The sequence below is a fragment of the Hemicordylus capensis genome, chromosome 5, assembly GCF_027244095.1.
Source record: "Hemicordylus capensis ecotype Gifberg chromosome 5, rHemCap1.1.pri, whole genome shotgun sequence".
NCBI lineage: Eukaryota > Metazoa > Chordata > Lepidosauria > Squamata > Cordylidae > Hemicordylus > Hemicordylus capensis.
Window position 1 is genome coordinate 250,897,200 of NC_069661.1, and position 22,407 is coordinate 250,919,606.

At 45.6% G+C, this 22,407-nt stretch overlaps 1 protein-coding gene across 5 annotated transcripts in view; it reads left to right on the forward strand.

Annotated features, from left to right (window-relative positions):
- The window catches only part of SFMBT2 (Scm like with four mbt domains 2), a 115,300-nt gene that overhangs the window by 30,382 nt on the left and 62,511 nt on the right, over positions 1 to 22,407 (forward strand). For all 5 annotated transcript variants that reach the window (XM_053256708.1, XM_053256711.1, XM_053256709.1 and 2 more), the window contains 2 exons: positions 14,564 to 14,652; positions 17,481 to 17,727. In XM_053256708.1, coding sequence (XP_053112683.1) covers positions 14,564 to 14,652; positions 17,481 to 17,727 — 336 coding nt within the window. The remainder of the gene's footprint in view (positions 1 to 14,563; positions 14,653 to 17,480; positions 17,728 to 22,407) is intronic.

Here is a 22,407-nt window from a genome sequence, read left to right on the forward strand (position 1 = left end):
GTTTTTAAGATGTTTGAAGAGCTCAGTGAGACTGTGCATCTAGTTGTTTTTCTATTAGTGTGGCTGTTGGTTTGGGAGATCAATTTATGATTATATTAGGCTGAATCTGCCAAAGAAATTGATCTGAGGTAGGGACTGGTCTGATGAAAGGAAACAGAGCTCCATGCAAAATGATGTCTGAGTGTTACGGAATTGGCTTTCACAAGGTTTGGTGATACAGGACTTTTAAAAGGGAAAATTCAGAACTGGCCAATTGTTTGCAAATGAAATTCACACATGCAGCATGTGCCATTACAACACACACCTGTGCGTTCCCCTAGTCTGCGCATAATACCTTGCTGTCTAGAGTTGCATTCCATGACATTCAGAACCCCACGGAGTAGGAGAAAATCCTCAGAACTGGGAATTTGGCAGCAATATTGCGGAAGAGTGTTAGGTTCATTGGTGAAGACTCTGTGGGGAGTAGCAATGGAGTCTGAGAGTCATTCCTTTGGTAGTGAGCATGAATTCTTTCCTTTGCTAAGTAGGGTGCACCCTGATTTGCATTTGGATGGGTGACTATATGTGTTCACTGCTATAAGATACCCTCCTTGGGGATGGTACCATAGTTTAATCAGGGTTGATAAAAACTGATGATTTAAAAAATCTTTTAAAAATCAGATTTTTAAATTGAATTTTTAAGAATCAAAATCAGATTGTTTTATTTAAATTGATTTTTTTTTAATCATAAAGAACCTAGGTCAAAGATATCACCATGAATATTAATCATAATTTCTAGTTATGTTCTATGAACATGTTAACAGCAGTATATGAAAGGTGACAGACCTGATCAGTCCCATTGTGCACGTGGTGCACATGCAGCAGACATGCACAGTCAAGCCCTTTGCTCCTCCCACAAAAAGCGCAAAGACAAAGAAGGTCAATGAATGGAGGACTTGGGAGGCTGGGGTAGATCTGAGCAAGGAGGAAGAATCTGGAGATAAATGAACGGGATGGGGAGGGGAGGGGACTAGAGAGTGAAACCAAACGTGAACCAAACATCTTCATGAAGGCCTGAGGTTCTTTTTCCAAGTATACCCTCCGTTGCAGAACAGAAACACCTATCATGGTGGCAGGCCATAAGAGAGACCCCATTTGGGAATATTTATTGAAGCTCCTGTATCTGTGGGTAAGATAGACATGCGTGCAAAATGCCAACAGTTCCACAAGGCCTCGTTGCCTGAATTTTTATTATTATTATTACATTTATATCCCGCTCTTCCTCCAAGGAGCCCAGAGCGGTGTACTACATACTTGAGTTTCTCTTTCACAACAACCCTGTGAAGTAGGTTAGGCTGAGAAAGAAGTGACTGGCCCAGAATCACCCAGCAAGTCTCATGGGTCTCCCCAGTCCTAGTCCAGCACTGTAACCACCACACCACGCTGGCTGAATGAAACAGCATTATGAAAAGTGTGCACCTGTCTTCTAAACAGGAAACCTACACCTGTCTCTAAATATGTATTAAGGTTATTTTAGACAACAAGAATGTACTTTTATAGAAAATTATTAAATAGAATCTTCCTGACTAGTGTTTTAAATATTGAGTTAAATCATTAAAAATTGAGTCCTCCTGTAAAGCAATTTAAATTGTGATTTAAATTGATTTGTTTTATGAGTATGAATACGAGTACGATGAATATTTATACACCACTTTCCAACAAAAGTTCCCAAAGCAGTTTACATGGATATAAATAAATTAAATTAAATGGCTCCCTGTCCCCAAAGGGCTCACAGTCTAACAAAGAAACCCAAGACAGACCCCAGCAACAGCCACTGGAGGGATGCTGTGCTGGAGTTGGATAGGACCAGTTGCTCTTTCCCTGCTCAGTAAAGAGAATCACCACTTTAAAAAGGTGTCTCTTTGCTCAGTTAGCGGGGGACATGATTAAATAGAATCCAATTGAAATCAAATCAATTGAAATCAAATCAACCCTGAGTTTCATGGTAGAGCATCTACTTTGCATGCAGAAAATCCCATGTTCCATCCCTGACATCTCCAGGTAGGACTGGGAGAGACTCTTCCTGGAACCTTGGAGAGTCACTGCCAGTCAGTGTAGACTAGGGATGTGCCTGAATCCTTTCAGTGCTTCTTGAGGCACCAAAATGATTAGACTCCCTGCAATGTTCCTAACCCGCCCAAGTCCAATTCCTGAGAATCTCTGCCCAACATTTTCCCAGTATTTGTAACCAAGATTTGAAGTTGGGTGGAGAATGTCAGCCCTAGCTTGGGTGGAGAATGTCAGCCCTAGCTTGCTAACCTTTTACTGACTTGTTAACCTACTTTATGGTCATATGAAGATGTCCATAACATTTTAGAGTTCGATGGGATCTTGGTATTTATTTATTTATTTATTTACATTTTATATCCCATTCTTCCTCCAAGGAGCCCACAGTAGTGTACTACATACTTAACCCTGTGAAGTAGGTTAGGCAGAGAGAGAAGTGACTGGCCCAGAGTCACCCAGCTAGTATCATGGCTGAATGGGGATTTGAACTCGGGTCTCCCCGGTCCTAGTCCAGCACTCTAACCACTACACCACGCTGACTGTCTGGTTTTCTCATCCATCCCCTGCTATTCAGTGCAGGAAACTGCTATGGCATCCCTGTCAGATGGTCGTCCAAAGTAGATCCATGGAAGACAGTCTCAAAATCTGGCAAAAAAGCTCAGGTTTTGTGGAGTTCGCTGCAGTTCACTACATCACAGCTAGCATCTTTCTTTCCACAGGTGTTCCACAAATATCCATTGTTGGCTGATATAGCAATGTTTTTGCCATACATAAAATGAGCAGATAAAAATTGCTTGCGGCTTTCGTCTACATAATTCAACTGTAATTTATTTCTTTGTAAAGTCTAAGTTCTGCCAGCTATCTGTTGCTCAGGACCAAATGGCTCTCTTTCTTTCCTCTTCTTAAACATTATTTAAATAGGACATTTACCTTAATGGAAGGAGTGAGAAAAGATGTATTGTAGGCATGAGTGAAAATAATTAACAGAAAGGAAGCAATTAATCACAGCTGTTTCAAGATGCATTATTTATTGCTGGCATAATACAAGGATTGCCAGTATCGCTGAGGAAAATGGACTCCAAGCAGAAGGGTGGCAAATTAGTGGCACAAAAATCGTTCTGGAGATTCCTTAACAGAGTGGCTTTTCATCATTCAAATGGCACCTTCAGGGACCCATAGCAGATTTGAAGAGGGGGATTTTCAGCAGGACAGTGGCACAAAAGTAAAGAGTTAAATACCCCCACCTCTCTGCTGCATTCTCAATCCATGCAAGTGCTGTTTTTTAGGGATGTGCAAAATGTTTCAACTGTGAAACGTTCCGAGCTCGAAACAAAACAACCCCGTTTTGATTTGAAACACTTCAACATTCAGAGCACCATTTTGGAGGACTGTTTTTCTGTTGTTGATTGGTTTTCTGGCACTGGCTTCCAGTTTGGCTTGTGATTTCCTTGCTTCTTGGTTGGCTTGTTTGCATACAAATCAAGTGTTGTCATGGGCAACTGTGCCCCCATAGGCTGGGCGGTGGGGAGAGGGGAGACAAAAGGAGGGAGTTTCAAAATCTGCTCAAAGGGACTGGGAGGCAGAGAGAGCCTTTATAGTGTGCCTCTCTTGAAGAGAAGACATGAGGAGGAGAGTAGGAAAGAATCAAAGAAGGTTTTGTTTTGTGGTTTTCTTTTCTCAGCACTGAGTATAATATGCTATGCTATTGCTGCTATTGCTATCTGGTTTAGGGATGTGCACGAACCTGTTTGAAGGCCCTTTTACGGGCCTCCAAACAGGTTTGAACGGCTGGCGGTTCGGCTGGTTCGAAGGCAGGGGCATAACTTTAAAGGCAGGGGAGGGTGCTCTTACTCCTCCTGCTGTGCTTTCCCTGCCAGCACTACACTTTGAAAGGGTTTGGCGGACCAGAAGTGACAGGAAGTACCCAAAGTGATGTGCACATCGCTCTCGCGCATGTCGGGCATGCGTGTGATGTGTGCGTGAACATGCCCGACGTGTGAACGCGTGTTGGGTACTTTCTGTCACTTCCGATCCGACGAGGCAACAGGGTGGCAGGGATGTATGCTGCTGCCATGCCGGATCCTTTCAAAATGTAGTGCCAGCAGGGGTAAGAGCACCCTCCCCCACCCTTAAAGGTGTCACCAGCCTTTGAACCGCCCCTCGCCAGTTTCGTGCACATCCCTAATCTGGTTTCCTGGATCTCAGATTGACAAAGGCAGAACTTGGGTGCCTGCCCTTCTTGAGTTGTGGTTTGTATTGTTTGTGAGATAGTATTGTGGTAAGAAATGGACAGTGGCATATCTCTCTCTTTCTGTGTGTGAGAGAGAGATATTTCTTGGTGATTGCTATGATGAGCTCCATGCTTAGCGAGACAAATTTGTGGTTCACTCACTGCTCTGATCTGCTCTGCAATCTGCATTGCAGGGTGTACTCAGTCAAAAAGTAGCTGAAGTTGCTCTAGTTGAGCTTATGACTATTCTTGCTGCTAAGGGTGCAGCTGTGGCAGCTGTCACAATGCTTACATAAGAATAGCCCTGTTAGCCCAGCATCCTGTTTCCAAAAGTGGCCCACCAGATGCCTCTGGGGAGCCCACGGGCAAGAGGTGAAGGGATGCTTTCTCTCCTGCTGTTGCTCCCCTGCAACTGGTATTGACAGGCATCTTGCTGCCTCTGAGGCTGGAGGTGGCCCACAGCCACCAGACTAGTAGCCATTGATAGAACTGTCCTCCATGGATTTGTCTAAGCACCTTTTAAAGCCATCCAAGCTAGTGGTCATCACCACATCCCATTGCAAAGAATTCCATAGGTTAATTATGGAAAATTAACCGCCTGACCTACTTCACAGGGTTGTTGTGAGGAGAAACTTAAGTATGTAGTATACTGCTCTGGGCTCCTTGGAGGAAGAGCGGGATATAAAGTTTAAATAATAAATAATAATTATGCACTGTGGAAAAGTACTTCCTCTGGAAGTAAGGAGACTTAAGTAAGTGTGTGTGTGTGTGTGTGTGTGTGTGTGTGTGTGTGTGTGTGTGTGTGAGAGAGAGAGAGAGAGAGAGAGAGAGAGAGAGAGAGCGCACTTGTGCCAGTGATGTTACGGCAGCACAGATACTGTGGCTGGCGGTGGATTCTGGGTCAATGATTCTTTTTTGGCCATTTTTGAACTGAGTTTGAAATGTGTGTTCTGTGTTGTGAGGGACAGATTCCCTTTTACTGTGTGCTTCTGCAGTGGTTTTTAAGGCAGGGTTACAAAATGCATTGCAAATTGCAGTGCAAAACTTGTGAGTGTAGTCTGTGAGTGCAGCTTGTGTGCAATCTATGAGTGTAGCTGTGAGTGTAACATAGGGAACAACGGGGCAACTTGAAACACCCTATTGTTCCCCATGGGTAGCTCTTAGGGTCAACAAAGTGGGTTGTGTGGTAGGGCATGATGGATGCATGCTACCTACCTACCACCCAACCCACAAAAGAAATGGGCAAGGGTTAATTTTAACAAATTTTTAACTTTTCCTCAAATTCCCCATAGGATCTGAAAAACCATTTTGAGCTAGAAACAAAATGCAAAACCCATTTCGTGCACATTCTTACTATTTTTCCCTTAAATAAAACCTGACTAAACAAAGATACATTTAATGCCACATTTAAATTGGCCCTAAAGAAAAGGGTGATCAGATTAAAAGGACTACAGTGTTCTCTTCAACAATAATAGCTGGATAGGGAATGTTTTGGTAGGTGCGTATTTTCCCCATCCGTGCATGAGAAACTGCACCTGCAAAACTCCTTCTTATACAACTGTTAAAAATATAGGGGCCACATTTACATCTGAAAAAGAAGCAATTGACTGGTGCAGAAAAATGTATATTTATTACACAATCTCAATGCATTTTGAGCTATGTGCTGAATGCTCTTCATCAGGGGGAAAGGAGTAAGAAATTACACTGTTCCAAAAGGCCATGAGGGTATCTCTTTCCTTAGCATGATATTGATCACTTCTTTTTAAACTCTACTTTTGGTACTGTCCTTTTTTTCCTCCCTTCCCCATTTTTTTGTTTTTTTGCTCTCTTGTACATTTATATCCTGTCACCCTGAAGAGAGGAGAAAGCCATGCATGCACAGTAAACTGGGCCATTTGCTGCTGCTTGGGAGTAAATTCATGTTCTGGATTCAAAAAGGTTGAAGATGTCTTGTCTTAGGACAGGGCACCTTTGAAAATGGGGCGCTCTTAAATTTAGCAGGGGGAGAGCAACTGTCTTTATCCAACCCCAGCACCTTCCCGTGGCTGTTGTTGGTGTCTAACACATTTCTTTTAAGACTGTGAGCCCTTTGGGAGCAAGGAACTGTCTTAGAGTATCTATCTATCTATCTATCTATCTATCTATCTATCTATCTAAACTGCTTGGAACTTTGTTGAAAAGCAGTATATAAATATTCATAGTAGTAGTAGGATAAATAATACCTTGAGTGAGATGATTTATCAATGTTGCGGGTTAATTTATTAATATGGCCAAATTTATCAGTGTTGCCAAATTTGCAGGACTGCAAAACCTGGTAATACGTAAACCACTTGGAGGATTCTTTTGTTGAAAAGCAGGATATTAATAGTAGTAGTAGTGTAAAAGGCCCTTCCATTCCCCGGTTTTCTGAGCAATGCCCATGAAAAGGGTCCAGAACGGCCTCTTGGTAACTTGCTGCTTTGCTGCCGGTGGTCTTCTTTTCCGGTGCTGCTGGGGGGCCCAGTGAAGTCTCCCAGGCTGGTCTTGTGGTCGCAAGCATGAATTGCCCCCTTTGCTAAGCAGGGTCAACCCTAGTTTGCACTTGAATGGGAGACTACATGGGTGAGCACTGCAAGATCTTCCCCTTAGGGGATGGGGCCACTCTGGGAAGCGCAAATGCATGCTTGCATGCAGAAGGTCCCAGATCCCCTCCTTGGCTTCTCCAGGATAGGGCTGAGAGAGACTGTGGTGAGGTGTTCCACAGACCAAGAACTAGGCATAAAGTAAGTGTGTGTGTGTGTGTGTGTGTGTGTGTGTGTGTGTGTTTTCTCTGAACAAAGGTCATGGATCCGGACTATGGGAAGGGGGCTGTAGCTTGGTGGTAGAGTATTTGCTTTGTATACAGAAAGTCCTGAATTCAGACCCTGGCATCTTCAGGTAGGGCTGGGAGGAAAGACCCATGCCTGAAAACTTGGAGAAGCCAGTGCCAGTCTGTGTAGATAATACTGAGCTAGATGAACCAATGGTCTGACTCAGAGTAAGGCAGCTTCCCGTGTTTCAGGTTTTCCTCTCGATCTTTTTTCCAGCCTAGCTCATCCCTTCCCAGAGGCAAAACATTTCGCTTTTCAGGCCAGTGTGAGGAAGCAGGGGCTGTGGGGAGATGTAGGCCCTAGCTTGGCCCCCCTTCAGACAGGTGCCCTGGGCAACTGCCCGGCTCGCCCACGCCTAAGGCCGTCCCTCCTTCTTTGCATGTGGGAAATCAAAATCTCATTGGCTGTTGCCATAGCAACATAAAAATGCAAAAGTACTTCAAGAAAACGAAGGATTTCCATAGGACCCAGTGTTTTCTCTACCCACCTGATATCTGTTAATGAACAAAACTGGCAGTCCTCGGAGCTTGACTTTAAACTCTCCACTCCCTGTGAAAAATCTTCTTTATTCTGCAATGACATCTCCACAGTAGGATACAGATGGAAGGTGTCTGTAGTAAAATAAAGAGAGTGGGATTTATGGGACACTAAGAATGAGTAACTGTCACGCCAGGAATCAGGGAGACCTTTTTAATGAAATGACCCTGTGCTAAATTTATGAAAATATTCACAAATATACACACACCCTCACTGCTGCCTTTATTTCAGCTGGAAAATTGTTTGGGCCATAAATGAAGGAAACAAGTGAAGATGGAGGTAGTGACGATTTATGGTGCCATCAGAGCCCATGGCAGTTTACAGAGTAAAACAAGCAAAGATGAGACAGATCCCTGCCCCAAGGAGTTTGTATCTAGATCTTAGCAGTAGGGAAGAAATAGGGAGTTGCCTTATACCGAGTCAGACCATTGGTCCATCTGATTGTCTACACCAGGCCTGCTCAACCTAGCCCCTCCCCCATTGTTTCTGGACTACAGCTCCCATAATCCCCAGCCACAGTAGCCCCTCCCCTACTGTTTTTGGACTACAGCTCCCATAATCCCCAGCCACAGTAGCCAATAGCCAACGATTATGGGAGTTGTAGGCCAACATCTGCAGGAGGGCCAAAGGTGAGCAGGCCTGGTCTACACAGACTGGCAGCAGCTTCTCCAAGGTTGCAGGCAGGAGTCTCTCTCAGTCCTATCTTGGAGATGTTGCCAGGGAGGGAATTGTAACCTTCTGTGCACAGATGCTCTTCCCAGCGCAGCCCCATCCCCTAGGGCAGGCCTGCTCAACTTAGGCCCCCCAGCTGTTTTTGGACTACAACTCCCATATTGGCCAGCAGTGGCCAATAGCCAAGGATTATGGGAGTTGTAGGCCAACACCTGCAGGAGGGCTGAAGTTGAGCAGCCCTGCCCTAGGGGGATATCTTACAGTGCTCACACATGTAGTCTTCCATTCAACTGCAAACCAGGGCAGATCCTGCTTAGCTAGAGGGATGATTCATGCTTGCTACCATTATTATTATTATTATTATTATTATTATTATTATTAATAATTTATTTTACATTTTATATCCCGCTCTTACTTGAAGGAGCCCAGAGCGGTGTACTACATACTTAGGTTTCTCCTCACAACAGCCCTGTGAGGTAGGTTAGGCTGAGAGAGAAGTGACTGGCCCAGAGTCACCCAGCTAGTATCATGGCTGAATGGGGATTTGAACTCGGGTCTCCCTGGTCCTAGTCCAGCACTCTAACCACTACACCACGCTGGCCCCTCCATAAGGCCAGACCACGGATGGGGAGAAGGCAAGGGTAGCCACTTTGCAGAGCAGCGCCCTTCATTGTAAGGCTCAGGGACCAGGGGCAGCCCCCATGAACCTTCATTGTGGTTCCCTGACTGATTGTTGACTGAGTGTGTGTGGAGCTCCAGCCAAGGCTGAATACTCTGCACAGCCCCCCTGGCAACATGTGGGGGCCACTGTGCAGTGCTGCTTTTAGCTCAGCGCCGTGGGGCTCCTTTAAGGGAAATGGAGCCCTCTTGAGCCCCGCGCCTTTTGGAAGGTGTGCATGGAGTGCGGGGAAGTGTAGCCCTTCCCGGGGCTTTCCTCCTAGAGCTCCCAAGAGACGGCTCCATCTCCCTTAAAGGGCCCTCCCAGCACTGTTGAGAAAAGAGCAGTATTCATTGTGTGGAGGTCAGCACAGTGCAAAATGGCTCTCTTGTTGCAGGTCCCCACCCCCACCCCAAAGTGGCCCTTCCTTGAAAAATAGCGAAGATCCCTGTTTTAGGGGATGAAAGGTTTAAGCCAAAGGCTTCACAGAAAAGCCTTGAGAGCTTCTATATTGCATAAGTGTTTGACTTTAATCGACTGTTTTAAGCTTGCCTGCTTTTCAAATATTGCTTTTTGAGGCTTTATATATTATTTCTACGGTGGTGCTGGACTTCATCTCCCATCATCCCCTCTCACAACCACAGTTGTTGCAGGGGATGATGGGAGTTGTAGTCCAACAGCATCTTGTAGGGGCCAAGGAATCCCTGATTTAGGTATTCATGGAGACAACTGAGACCATCTATTTGGAATGTTTGCCTCCTGTTCTGATAGGGGCTGTTTGTTGGCAGTAATTCCTGTTCTTTCAGAAACCGCCAAGATCAGGCTTGGCTAGCTAAAATTACCCATGAAAATTCCTTTCCTCTTGCCAGTGTTCTAATTAACTTCCTGTAGAGTTCTGATACACAGTCCTGAAATAGAGAAAAACATGTTTCTCTTTATAAACCGCTAAGTAAGTAAGACGGGATTTGAGGCGAGAGAGAAAGCGAGACTAAATCTAGAGGGAAAAGAGAGAGCCATTTATCCAGATGAACCCCTCCAGCTAATGCTGCACTTTATTTTAGGGGCCATAAATTTGCTAATTCCTCTCGAGACGTTATTCAAAGATAGGGTTATGTAATACTTAGTGGTTAGTTATTTCATTTTCTTTACAAGTGGTGGAGCCGCTGCCTTTTAATTTTCCTAGTTTAAAAAGATTTGCACGGAACGATAAAACCAGAAATGTAATAATACACTTGGTGCTAAGAAATGAATTTAATCAGTGTGTGCCTAGACTAGAGTCTGGAGTGTAGCAAAGAGAAAATACTGCTCTGTTGATCAGTCAGGCAGAAGGCCAGATTTCTAGTATTTATATTAGAACTGGCCGATCCAGAGAGGGATGGATCCGTAGCTCTCTGATAGGCCAGTCTGGGATTGTGGGTGGGCATATCTAAATATATGTTGGAGAAACAGCACCAGGAGCATTGATTCTTTATGCCTTCTTTACCCCTTTTATCCTCTTGACCTCTGGGGCATTGGGAATAGAGAGAGAGTAAGCAAGCATCTTCCTTTTTGCCCCCCCCCCTTGTTGTCTGTCTCTGCTCTGGCTTCTGATTGGTAGACTGATACTCTTCATTCTCCCCCTCCTCTTCATACCTGCTTGTTGCATTTCACCATGTGTTTTATTGTGGTGATGATGGCCACCAGCTTGGATGGCTGTAAAAGGGTCTTAGACAAATTCGCAGAGGACAGATCTATCAATGGCTACTAGTCTGGTGTCTATAGGCCACCTCCAGCCTCCAAGGCAGGATGCCTCTAAATACCAGTCGCAGGGGAGCAACAGCAGGAGAGAGGGCATGCACATGCCTTTTGCCTCTGGGCTCTGCAGAAGCATCAGGTGGGCCACTGTGTGAAACAGGATGCTGGACTAGATGGGCCTTGGGCCTGATCCAGCAGGGCTGTTCTTATGTACTCTTCTTTGCTTCCTTGTTCTGCTCTCACTATGGAGCTACAAAGCTCAGGGACACAGGCTCTTCTACCCAAGTATGTAGCTTCCTTAATAAACCCTTACAAGTATTTGGACCTTAAATGTCTGTCTCAAGCAAGGGCGGAGCCACCATTGGGTGAACGGGTTCAAAGAACCCGGGCCGCCACCAATCAGGGGCCGCAAGCACAGCCCCAGACACATCCCCCGCGTCTGATGTCAGATACGGGGCTTATTTCAGTCCCAAAAGGGGCCGCACAGCCCCGTTTGGAGCCGAAATCGGCCTGCTCTGTGTTGTGCCCTTAAAGGCAGGGAGAGCCGCTCCTGGTCTCGCTGCCAACACAGCGGGGCCGATTGATCTCTCTCCCAAACGGGGCTGCACGTTTAAGGCAGGGGGAGTCACTCCAGCCCATGCTGCCCAATGCCACATGGGCCATTCTCCCTTCCAAATGGGGCTGCGCGGCCCCATTTGGGAGGGAGACCACGTCCCCACCCCTGATGTCAGATGCGCAGGCTTGGCTAGCCGGGCCCCTGCATCTGATAATACATGTGGGGGATGTGGGGCCAGGGGGCCACAGCGGCCACACATGGACCACCGCCATCCTCCCTACACTGTTGGTCTCAAGAGACTCTTAATGGGCTTGGTTCTTCTTGCGCACATCTGCACTGTATAACTGGGATCATGGAAATCCCTTCCCTGTAATAATCTAGATCAGGAGAATGGGTTCTCCTTGAAGTATCTGGCTTGAGCTGGAGTAGGATTGCCAACTGCGGCCAAAGCAGTTCCCTTGGCAATATTTCCCCCCAACATTTTTCACCATCTCAAGCCGTCAAATCTCCGGGGTTGCATTCAATAGCCACCTGGAGGAGGATGCAGATTGCCAACCCTACGCTGGAACCTTCAGTGCAGCAGACAGAAGATACTGGCCAATATCCAAAAATTGCACATCCGCAAGAAGATTGCATTCTTGGGAACACTGGAAGCTTCCTTATACTTAGTCAGACTGTTGGTCCATCTAGCTCAGTACCATCTGCTACAGTGTCTGGAAGTAGCTCTCCAAGGTTTCAGGCCAGAGTCTTTCCTGCCCAACCTGGAGAGAGGAGAGCTGGTCTTGCTGCTGTGTCTGGGGAATGTCCTTGCTTATCTGAGGAGAAGAGCTGGTCTTGGGGTAGCGAGTGTGAATTGCCCCCTTTACTAAGTAGGGTCAGGCCAGAGACTTTCCTGCCCAACCTCCAAAATGGCCATCGTGCCGGAAGGGGAAGGCCCAAACGGGCCGAAGAGCTGGCCAAACGGCCAGTAGAGGCATGAAGGGAGGCCAGTGGTGGGGTCGGGGAACCTCTGTGGACCCCCACTTTAAAAAAAATGTTTGCGAACCCCTCAGACTAGACCGAACCGGGGGCGGTTCAAGGGGTGCCAGACCGAACTGGCCCGGTCCGATTCTGGTCTGGTCAGGACTCAAACCAAACTGGACCAGCCGGTTCTGTGCACACCCCTAGCCCTGGTTTGCTTCTGGATCATAGGATATTATATGTGAGCGCTGTAAGATATTCCCCCCGGGGGGTGGCGCAATAGGTGAGTGCCAGAGCATCTGCTTTCATGCAGAAGGTCTCAGGCTCACTCCCTGGCAACATGTCTAAGTAGAACTGGGACCAAGTAGAACTGCCTGAATCCTTGGAGAGCTACTGGCGGTCAGTGTAGAGTAGACAGTACTTCAGTGTAGAGCAGGGCTGCTCAACCTCGGCGCTCTTGCAGATGTCGGCCTTCATTTCCCATAATCTCTGGCTATTGGCCACTGTGGCTGGGGATGATGGGAGTTGTAGTCCAAAAACAGCGGGGGTGGGGCCTATGTCGAGCAGGCCTGGTGTAGAGAGTACTGAGCGAGTTGGACCAAGGGTCTGACTCAGTCTAAAGCCGCTTCCCAGGTTCTTAAGGAGATGCCGGGGATTGAACCTGGGACCTTCTGCATGCAAAGCAGATGCTGCACTGCTGAGCTACAGCCTTGTCCTGTTTCTGATGCCATTTCTGGCTGGAGGAAGTGTGTCCCAGTAATGGAGGCACAGCGTCAGCCCCTTGTGTCTGGATCAATTGCTTACTTCTCCCAGGCAAGTGGCAAAACCTTTTTAATTTTTTAATTTTTTTTTTTAACAAGCCTGGTGGGCCACCAGTTAATTAAAGAGCTAATTTATAATGGTTACATGTTGCTGCTTTGTTAGGTCTTGTTGTATAATCAGCCCTTCGCAGCCTGCAAATGATGTGATCGATTGATTCTCCTTGTGGGTTACATTTACAGTCTTTGTCATCTGCAGTATTCTTGATGGATTTGCTGGTAGTTGCTAATGTCACATCTTGGATGGTGGCTGTAAATCTCTTTAAATGTTTTTCTCCCCTCTTAACCCTGCTGTTTGGGAGGGACTTCCGGTTTTAATGTGCTTGTCCTGCAGACCTGCTCGATACCATCCCCTGTGGCAGGGGTTCTCAAACTGGGGTCCCCAGATGGTGTTAGACTACAGCTCCCATCATCCATAGCCACAAGGTGGATGATGGAAGTTGTAATCCAGCACCATCTAGGAACCCAAGTTTGAGAACCCCTGTCCTATACCAATACCAATTTTTAACATCTATATAGTGCTGTTGCTCAGATCAGTTCTTCCCCTTCTCTCACCTCTCCTATCACGGCTTAGTGGTTGAGCACATGTTTTGCATGCAAAGAGACCTGGGTTCAATCCCCAGGAGGCTTTCAGACAGGGCTTCTACACTGAATCTCCTTCAGAGAAGAGTGTGTGTGTTCACACACCAGCCAAACTCACCCCAGAGTCCCTTTGAGATCCTTGGACCCACTCCACACACAAACCAGGCTTTGTGATGCAAATTCTAGCTTATCTCAACGTATTTCCGGATTTTTAAAATGCTGGTTTTAAGCTACTTTTTCTGAAACCGCCAGAGCAACTAGGGAGAGGCACTGATGTAGAATCATTAGCATGATAAGTGGGATACTCTCTTTAGAAATGCAGATGTAGCTCTTTAGTACTCTCCCCCCACCCACATTGGCTAGAAGGAAAACACGGAGGCATGCCATGTGAACTTGCAAAAACAAAACCTGAGAGCAGAGGGGAGGGGCTGCTTCCCACAGTGCCGCGAGTGTCATTCGAAGTGGCTTCGCTCAGCGTTTACCCCGCAGCATGAAGCCATGTGCAAATAACTCCTAGTGCTCCCAGCTAAACGTAGCAGGTGATGGGAAAGGCCATAGCTCAGTGGAAGAGCACCTTCTCTGTATCCAGGAGGGAGGTCCTAGGTTCTTCAGTCTCTGGCATCTCCAGTTAGGGTTAGGAAATATCTATCCAAAACCCCAAAGGGTAGCTGCCATTCAATACAGACAGTCCTGAATTGGATGGAGCAAAAGTCTGGCTTGGTATCAGGCAGTTTCCTAGGTATCATATGTAGGACAATATTATTGAAAACAATACTGGGAGAAATGTCCATTCAAATAGTATATTGAGTCTGAACGATCCAATGTATTTTCAGTCTCTGAGGTCACATTTTAGCCTTATGTGTTTATGGATGAGACTCTGTGTCCTTGCCTAAGCATGTTGTCATCTTTTATTTCCCCCAGCGATCAAAGAAAAATACACTGATTGGACAGAATTCCTCATCCATGATTTGACGGGTTCACGGACAGCACCTGCAAACTTACTGGAAGGCGTATGTATTTTGTTAATATTTTCTCCAGCGTTGCAGTGTTGTTAAAACTATTGACTGCATTACATAATTTAATTAAATATTCCAGACAACACGTGCTGAAGTCTATGCAGTCTTGCACCAACTTCCAGCGCTTCTCCATCACTGCTACTGCCACAAGCTTTATGGCTGTTGGCTGATTTCAATATGCTGCTGAAGTCTGTAGCTGAGTCTCCAGAATGATAATCATTGCATTGTTTAATCAATAGGCAGGAACGAGGACCAAAAAGCAAACAACAACAACAAAGAAACCCACCACATAACACACGGCAAACTGCTGCCAGATATTTGTTAGTTATTTTTATTACCATCAGTGCTTATTGATTTAGCAATGAGGCTGTCCAGGCATTAGCATGTCTTTTGCTTTGAAAATTAGTGTTCATGGCAGAGCCGGTTATTAACAGTAGCCTTCCTGCTCTCCTTGCCACCTCTGATGCTTCGTTTCGGCAGGTATACATCTTCAGAGATCTGTGCCTTAAGGCTCATTAAGATATCCTTGGAGAATGGGCACGTGCATTTCTGTATGAGATCATGTGATGGTGGCCCAGCACCCTGCACATGTGGCATGGTGCCGATTGTTGCGCCCTCTCCACATGCACCCTTCTCTCCCACTTTCCCTTTTCCCCCAAGCAGCAGAGGTGACAGCTGCCACTTGATTTCATGTGCATGCACACATATGCAAATTCACTCACCTGTGCCACCGCCTCCTTTGTGGTGGCAGCAGTCTTCACTGCATGCCACTTGTGCCCTTCTCCCTCATGTTCTGCTGGACTGATTATGAAAAGGGGAAGGCAGTAGAATTCATAATCAGCTCAGCAGTGCAGGAAGGAGGAGGTGGCGGAGGGTGTGCATACCCCATGCCAAGGCAGGTGGTGACAGCGTGAAAGAGGAGGTCAAGAGGAGGAAGACAGGACATAGAGTTCCTTCTGTGGTGGGGGCATCTTGCCACTCTGCTGGAGCCCCGGTAACCTGCTGCTTGCTGCAGGTGCTCCACCTTGACTTATGTAACAATTGGCCCTGAAGCCAGGGCACCCTCTTATTCCCCATGATAAAAACCTTTGCGAGGAGAGCTGCTGTGTGTTGTTCTTGAGACTGTCCTTCTCAGGGGCTACTTCTCACTGAGAAAGTAAACCTGTGTCTGGGCTGTACCACTGGGGGGGGGGCCCTCATGTGACTGACTGCTCCTGCACACCCAAACATAATATATCTTGGAAAAGGTTAAGTTGCGAGATCTTTCCCTCTAGTGCTTGCTCAAGCTTTTGCAGAATAACCACTAGTGAACCACTTCTGCTCACAGTTCTTTGGGTCCAATGCGGGATGTTGGAAAAACAGATGATCTTTATTAAATGGGTGCGAACAGCTCTCAGAATAATAAGGAGATTACTCTACCCATGGTGAGCCACTAGTTTTTACTGGAAGCAAAGTGAGATAGTCCTCCTCTGGTGGCAATTTTGGGATAGCACTAGAGGGCAAGAAAATATCAGCTATTCAGTTTGTTACCACCATGGGGGCACCATTTGGAACATCTCAGGAGGCTAAATTTGACTCAGGAGGGGGCACCAGTTGCTGATTTATTCTGTTAAGGTGTGTGACGGTTCCACCTTTGGGTCCCCAGATGGCATCATTGGACTACAGCTCCCATCACCCCCCATCACAATGGCCACTGCAGCCGGGGATGGTGGGAGTTCTAATCCAGCAACGTCTGGCCACCCAAGGTTAGGAACTCCTGCGTTCAGTCCTCTGAAGTGAATGTATGCACACCTGGTCAATGCTGTAGCAAATGTACATAGGCCAGGGTCAAATGCCACCATGCTTCCTGCTGACCTTGGCTCACTGCCTATGCATAGTCATTCTACATGCTTTGGACATGTGGATGCTCTGATGTGTATCTTTAACAGAGGGCAAAGAAAAGTTTGCATATGTTTGACATCTCCCTGATTTTTCTTAAAGCATAGAATAATTGTGTTTTTAAGGAGGACTTTGGTAGGGGAGGAGGGAGCATGACAATTCCAGTTGCATCACAAGAATAATCTCTCTGGCCCTGTTCAGACATTATGTGGTGCATGCATGCAGATGTCTGTACATATGTACATGTTTTTCTATGTGAATGACTGTATGTGTATTCACCTTAAAAGTGAATGAAAACAGGCCTCCTCAAATGCAAGGCACAGATAGGAAGTGTTCTGCTGTATGTGCATTGAACATCATGTGTGAATAACTGTACATTTGTACAGATATGTACATACGTTCGCTGTACACAGATTGTACATGTGTTAAACATAATGCGTGAATAGGGCTACTCTCTTTCTAACACATACATTCCAAAGGCTGTATTTCATCTAAACATAAATTCAGAAATTCAGAAACCAAAATCTGGGATTCAGCTGTATATGCTGACATGTAAAATTTCTGAACTGAGAAACTCACCCTTCTCCTTAGACTCTTCCTTCTTGTAACTCCTGATTTCAGTTCTGTAGTTAGGAAGAAGTTTTTAGTAAACTGATTTTTGGGTATCCAAAAAAACCAAGAGGAACCATTTTTAAAATAAAAGACTGTTGAGAAATTAAGCACAGCTGTTTGATCTTCCTGTTTTTTTCCTTTTTGTTTTTGTGCCTGGAATGCATGACTGGGTTAAAATTAGGAGGAAGGAGAGACGGTTGGTGTAGCGGGGATAAAGGTGAAGAAATCAACGCTGGCAAAATAATAATAAAAATAATCTTCTGCTGTCTCTGTTACCGTAAGAAGACGTCCAATAAAGTTTAAAATAAGGAGTTTTGCTTCTATTCAAACAGCCTCTGCGAGGGAAAAACCCTGTAGACCTCATTACAGTTGATTCCTTAATAGAGCTGCAGGATTCCCAGAATCCCTTTCAATACTGGATAGTTAGTGTTCTTGAGAATGTTGGAGGAAGATTACGCCTTCGCTATGTGGGATTGGAGGAGACTGAATCCTATGACCAGTGGTTGTTTTACTTGGATTACAGACTTCGACCAGTGGGTTGGTGTCAAGAGAATAAGTACAGACTCGACCCACCTGCAGGTAACTTTTTTTTTAATGGCCCCACAAATTACAATTATCATTTTAAGCCACCTTGCTCCTTGCAAGTGATGCAAGTGTTATTGATTGATTCACAATGTTGTAATTCTGCTTTATAGTAGTGCTTCTTTTTGATGTCAGTACAGAGGGCCAGTGCTACCTATTTAAACTGGTTTGAAAGTGGTTAGTGCAACCAGTTTAGTATGATACTGGTTTAAGCTGTTTTCAAACTAGTTTCCTTCCATTAGGCTTTGGTGCCTAGGAATGGCATTTTGCTAGATTGAAAAAGCAAAATATATATGCATATTTAAATAATAAAAGATAGATACTGGCTAACATCCAGACTAACACTGTGCCCGCTGAAAAACAGTATGCACACCATGAGGGAGGAATGACTTTTGCTGATCTTCCCTCTGCAGCCATCTGCCCTTGCTGAAAATTTGTCCCTGTGGGTTGTGGGACCCTCGGGGTCATATTTCTGAGAGGTGCACTGCAAAAAAAGGGGGAGGTTCGTGAAAAATGGCCTTTCCTCCCCCTTGCTTGCTTGAAATGTTTTTCAGCTTACACAATGCTAGTCTCTGTGTCAGCCACTGAATGCCAGTCATTTGATTGCCCATACTGTAGCAAATGTCTAAAACTCTGCCCGTGGTGTTGCAAAACAACCCTGTTCTGCTGCGACAAAATTGCGCAATCACAGTTGCACAATTTGACACTCATTATTTCCAATGACTTTGCATTGCCCAACTGCAGTGGTGAAATGTTAAATAGCAGCAGACCGAAGCTGTTCCAGCACACCATAGGTGGTGCTTTAGACCCTCACGGCCATGCTGAACCATCCGCGTTGTGCTGTGCAGAATGTAAGCCATGATTTTTTTAAAACTCTGGTTGACTGACAGCCCTAGATGCTCCTGCTGTATTTGATGATTGGCACAGTTGCATCCATTCAACACACAACGCTGAAAATTGCAGGGTCTTTGAGCACCTGAGGCCTTTCCTAGTATTTGCACACAAACAGAAGGGGATACCTACTTATTTCATTTCAGCATCTAAAGAAGAATGGGCAGGTCACTCTAATTGTAGCTTGCTTGTTTTCTTAAACATGAATGGACACTAAAGGCACTCGGTAGAATTACCTGCAACACCATCACCTAATAGGAAATGTTGTCTTCCGCGATTGTAATTTAACATCCGTAAAGGCGCTGCCAACGTAACAGCCGCTGCTTAATGAAATATCGGCATAGAAATATGCTTTAGGTTATGTAGGCCATTAGGTGGAGGGTGGGGTGAGGTGGCGCATAACTAACCTGTTTGAATTCAAGAAATAACAAAATGCCACATGCCTGGCTTAAAGCTGGGCTCACCCATGAATGTGCGTAGGTTATTTCGAGTATGAGTATTTGATGACTGGCAACAAAATGAGTGTGTGACATGGCATTGCTAAATGACATGTTTGAGGAGCTGATATGAAACGTCTCTTTTTGAACTGCGTAGGTGTGTTCAAAATATGTACATGGTGCTGCTTGATGCTGCAGTCAACCAAGGGTGGACTAACATGTGAGAACTGGCCCACAGTCCATTATTCAAAGAAAAATACTGGAAGTGTGTCCTTAAAACAGGGCTTTTCAACTGTGGTCCCTAGATGTTAATGGACTACAATTCCCACAGTCTCCAGCCATGACCAAAGGCCATTATGGCTGGAGATGAGCATAGGAAGCTGCCTTATAATGAGTCAGACTATTGGTCCGTCCAGCTCAGCATTGTCTACACCAGGGGTTCTCAATGTTGGGTCTCCAGACATTATTGGACTTCAGCTCCCGTAATCCCCTGTCCCAGTGGCCTTTGGTTGGGAATTATGGGAGATGAAGTCCAATAACACCTGGGGACCCAATGTTGAGAATCCCTGGTCTACACTGACTGGCAGAGGTTCTCCAAGGTTTCAGGCAGGCATTTCTCCTGGTCCTGTCTTGGAGATGCTGCCAAGGAATGGATCTGGGACCTTCTGCATGTAAAGCAGATGCTCTATCACTGAGCTATGGCCCCATCCCCAATCCCAGTGATGGAGTTATAGTGCAATTGCCCTTGAAAAAAGAATTGGTGATAGCTGCAGGACTTCCAGTGACTCTTGGCAAAGCAAATGGAAAGGGCTAGGAAGGGGCTACAGCTTAGAGCAGGCCTGTACAATAGGGATGTGCACGATATTCACATGAATCGAGTTCCATTTGAATCAAATTCGAATCTGCTTCAAACCACTGAACAGAGTGCAAATCCGTTTGACCAGATTTGGATTCACCCAAAGTTTAATTTGAATCAATTAAAATGAATCTCCACTCTGTTCAATTGTTCTGAATTGATTCGAATTCGATTCGAATTTGAATTGATTCGTGCAAATTCCATGCACATCCTTACTGCACAACTTTGACCTTTGTGCAGATGTTGGACTACAACTCCCATCACCTCTGACTATTGGTCACTGGCTGGGGACGATGGGGGTTGTCGTTCAACAACAGCTGGAGGGCTGGAATTGTACAGCCCTGCCTTAGGGCATCTCCTTGGTTAGTCAAGGCTTCCCAGCTACTGGGTGGTTGTGAAGACTAAAGGGGGTAACCCATCCACTTCAGCCTGGGCTGAACTCCATTCAGAAAATGGAGTCACAGTTGAGTAGCCTGAGGACAGTCTTTAAAGGTGGCAGCAGAGACCTCGTGCCTGCAACGGATCGCTAAACTAGAACTCGACTAGGAAGTATTTACATGAAGAATTGCAAGTGTGGCCCGGAAAGATGGATGCCCCCGCTTTAAGTGTGCATAAAGGCACGGCTTCACTCCTCCTCTGTGTTTGTCGGGCATCAACATAGAGTGATACAGTGAACGGATTAAAAAACAGCCTCTTTAAATGAGCAAGTCTGTAAATCTCCACTTCATAAGGTCATAAATCTCTTGCGATCCGTGTACAAAATTACCTTCTGGCTTCAACGCGAAGGCAATCACAGGAGCGCCTGTTTCTTTCTCTCTCTCTCTCTTTCCCCCCACCCAGAAATAAAGAAGAAAAGTAATAAATTTGCCACGGGGGCTTTTGCACCTAGAGGCTTTATAAACAACCTGTGGCAGATTTGCTGCTTTATAAAGCATCCATATTTGTTTCCTATACAACTGGATTTCTAGCAAAAAAAACCTGAGTTGCATTTATTACCTGGGCAGGAAGGAATTCCTCCACAGAGGCTGCTCAAGTGTGAGCTCCTTTGATTTTCACTTGGGCTTCAGTCTCGAGGGCCATTTAGATTTTCTATGCAGCCATTCTAGCTGTACTCAGTCATTCTCCTACTCATCTCACATAATAGACGTTCCAATTAAATGTTTGTGCTCCGTGTAATTATTCTGCCACCATCTGTCCCTCTGTCTTTTCTCCTCTCAGGCCTGTTTCTCTCACTTATTTTTGCACAGTAATTGCTGCAATAAGCAAACTGTTGGCTTTGCATGACAAATCTCCATGTACGGACATACGCTCTAATTTCAGTAGGGGTGCATATAAGGAGTAGGTGAGGCCACAGAGTTAAGGTTTCATGGAAGAAGTGGGTTTTGAGAAAAGTGACCAGGAGCATTTCCAGATGGGGCTTTTAGCTCGCTTCTCCTCCGGAATGGAGGGTGTGCATTCACATATTGAGAGAGCCAGCGTGGTGTAGTGGTTAGAGTGCTGGACTAGGACCGGAGAGACCCAAGTTCAAATTCCCATTCAGCCATGAGACTTGCTGGGTGACTCTGGGCCAGTCACTTCTCTCTCAGCCTAACCTACTTCACAGGGCTGTTGTGAGGAGAAACCTAAGTATGTAGTGCACCGCTCTGGGCTCCTTGGAGGAAGAGTGGGATATAAAATGTAAAAATAAAATAAAATAAAATAAAATAAATAATAAAATATTGGCCAGATTTACCCCAAAGTCCCTGTGAGCTATCGGTTTACGTCCGGGGTAAAAAAAAAAATTCCACTTTTTGTGATGGTTTTGCGTGGGCAAATTCGAATTTGCAGTAAAGCCTACTGTCTGGAAATGCTCCAGGTCATGGACATCTCAGATCCTGGACAGTGTTCCCAGTAATATGGATTCCCAGACACTGTTGCCTACAGCTCCCATCATCCCCAGCCAAAGGCCATTGCAGCTGTGGATGATAGGAGTTGTAGTCAATTTCTGGGAATCCCTGTTACAGGGAACAGGGATCCCCTGTTACTGGTCCTGGGAGGAGCTGACATACCAAGTTGGACTCCGGGATGTCCCAAAGAGACCACATTATTCCTGTTTTAAAAGAACTACACAGAGTGCAAATAGGTTTCCAGGCAAAACACCAAGTGCTGGTTATTAGCTATAAAGCCTTTAACAACTGGAACCCAGGGTATTTAAGGGAACACCTTCTTCATTATGAACCCTGCCATCTAATAAGATAATCAAAAGAGGTTCATCGGAGGGTGCCACCAGATCATCTGGGGGCAATTTGGAAATTTCATTTCATTCATTCAATTTCTATACCGCCCTTCCAAAAATGGCTCAGGGCAGTTTACATAGAGAAATAATAAATAAATAAGATGGATCCCTGTCCCCAAAGGGCTCACAATCTAAAAAGAAATACAATTTAGACACCAGCAACAATAACTGGAAGTACTGTGCTGGGGGTGGATAGGGCCAGTTACTCTCCCCCTGCT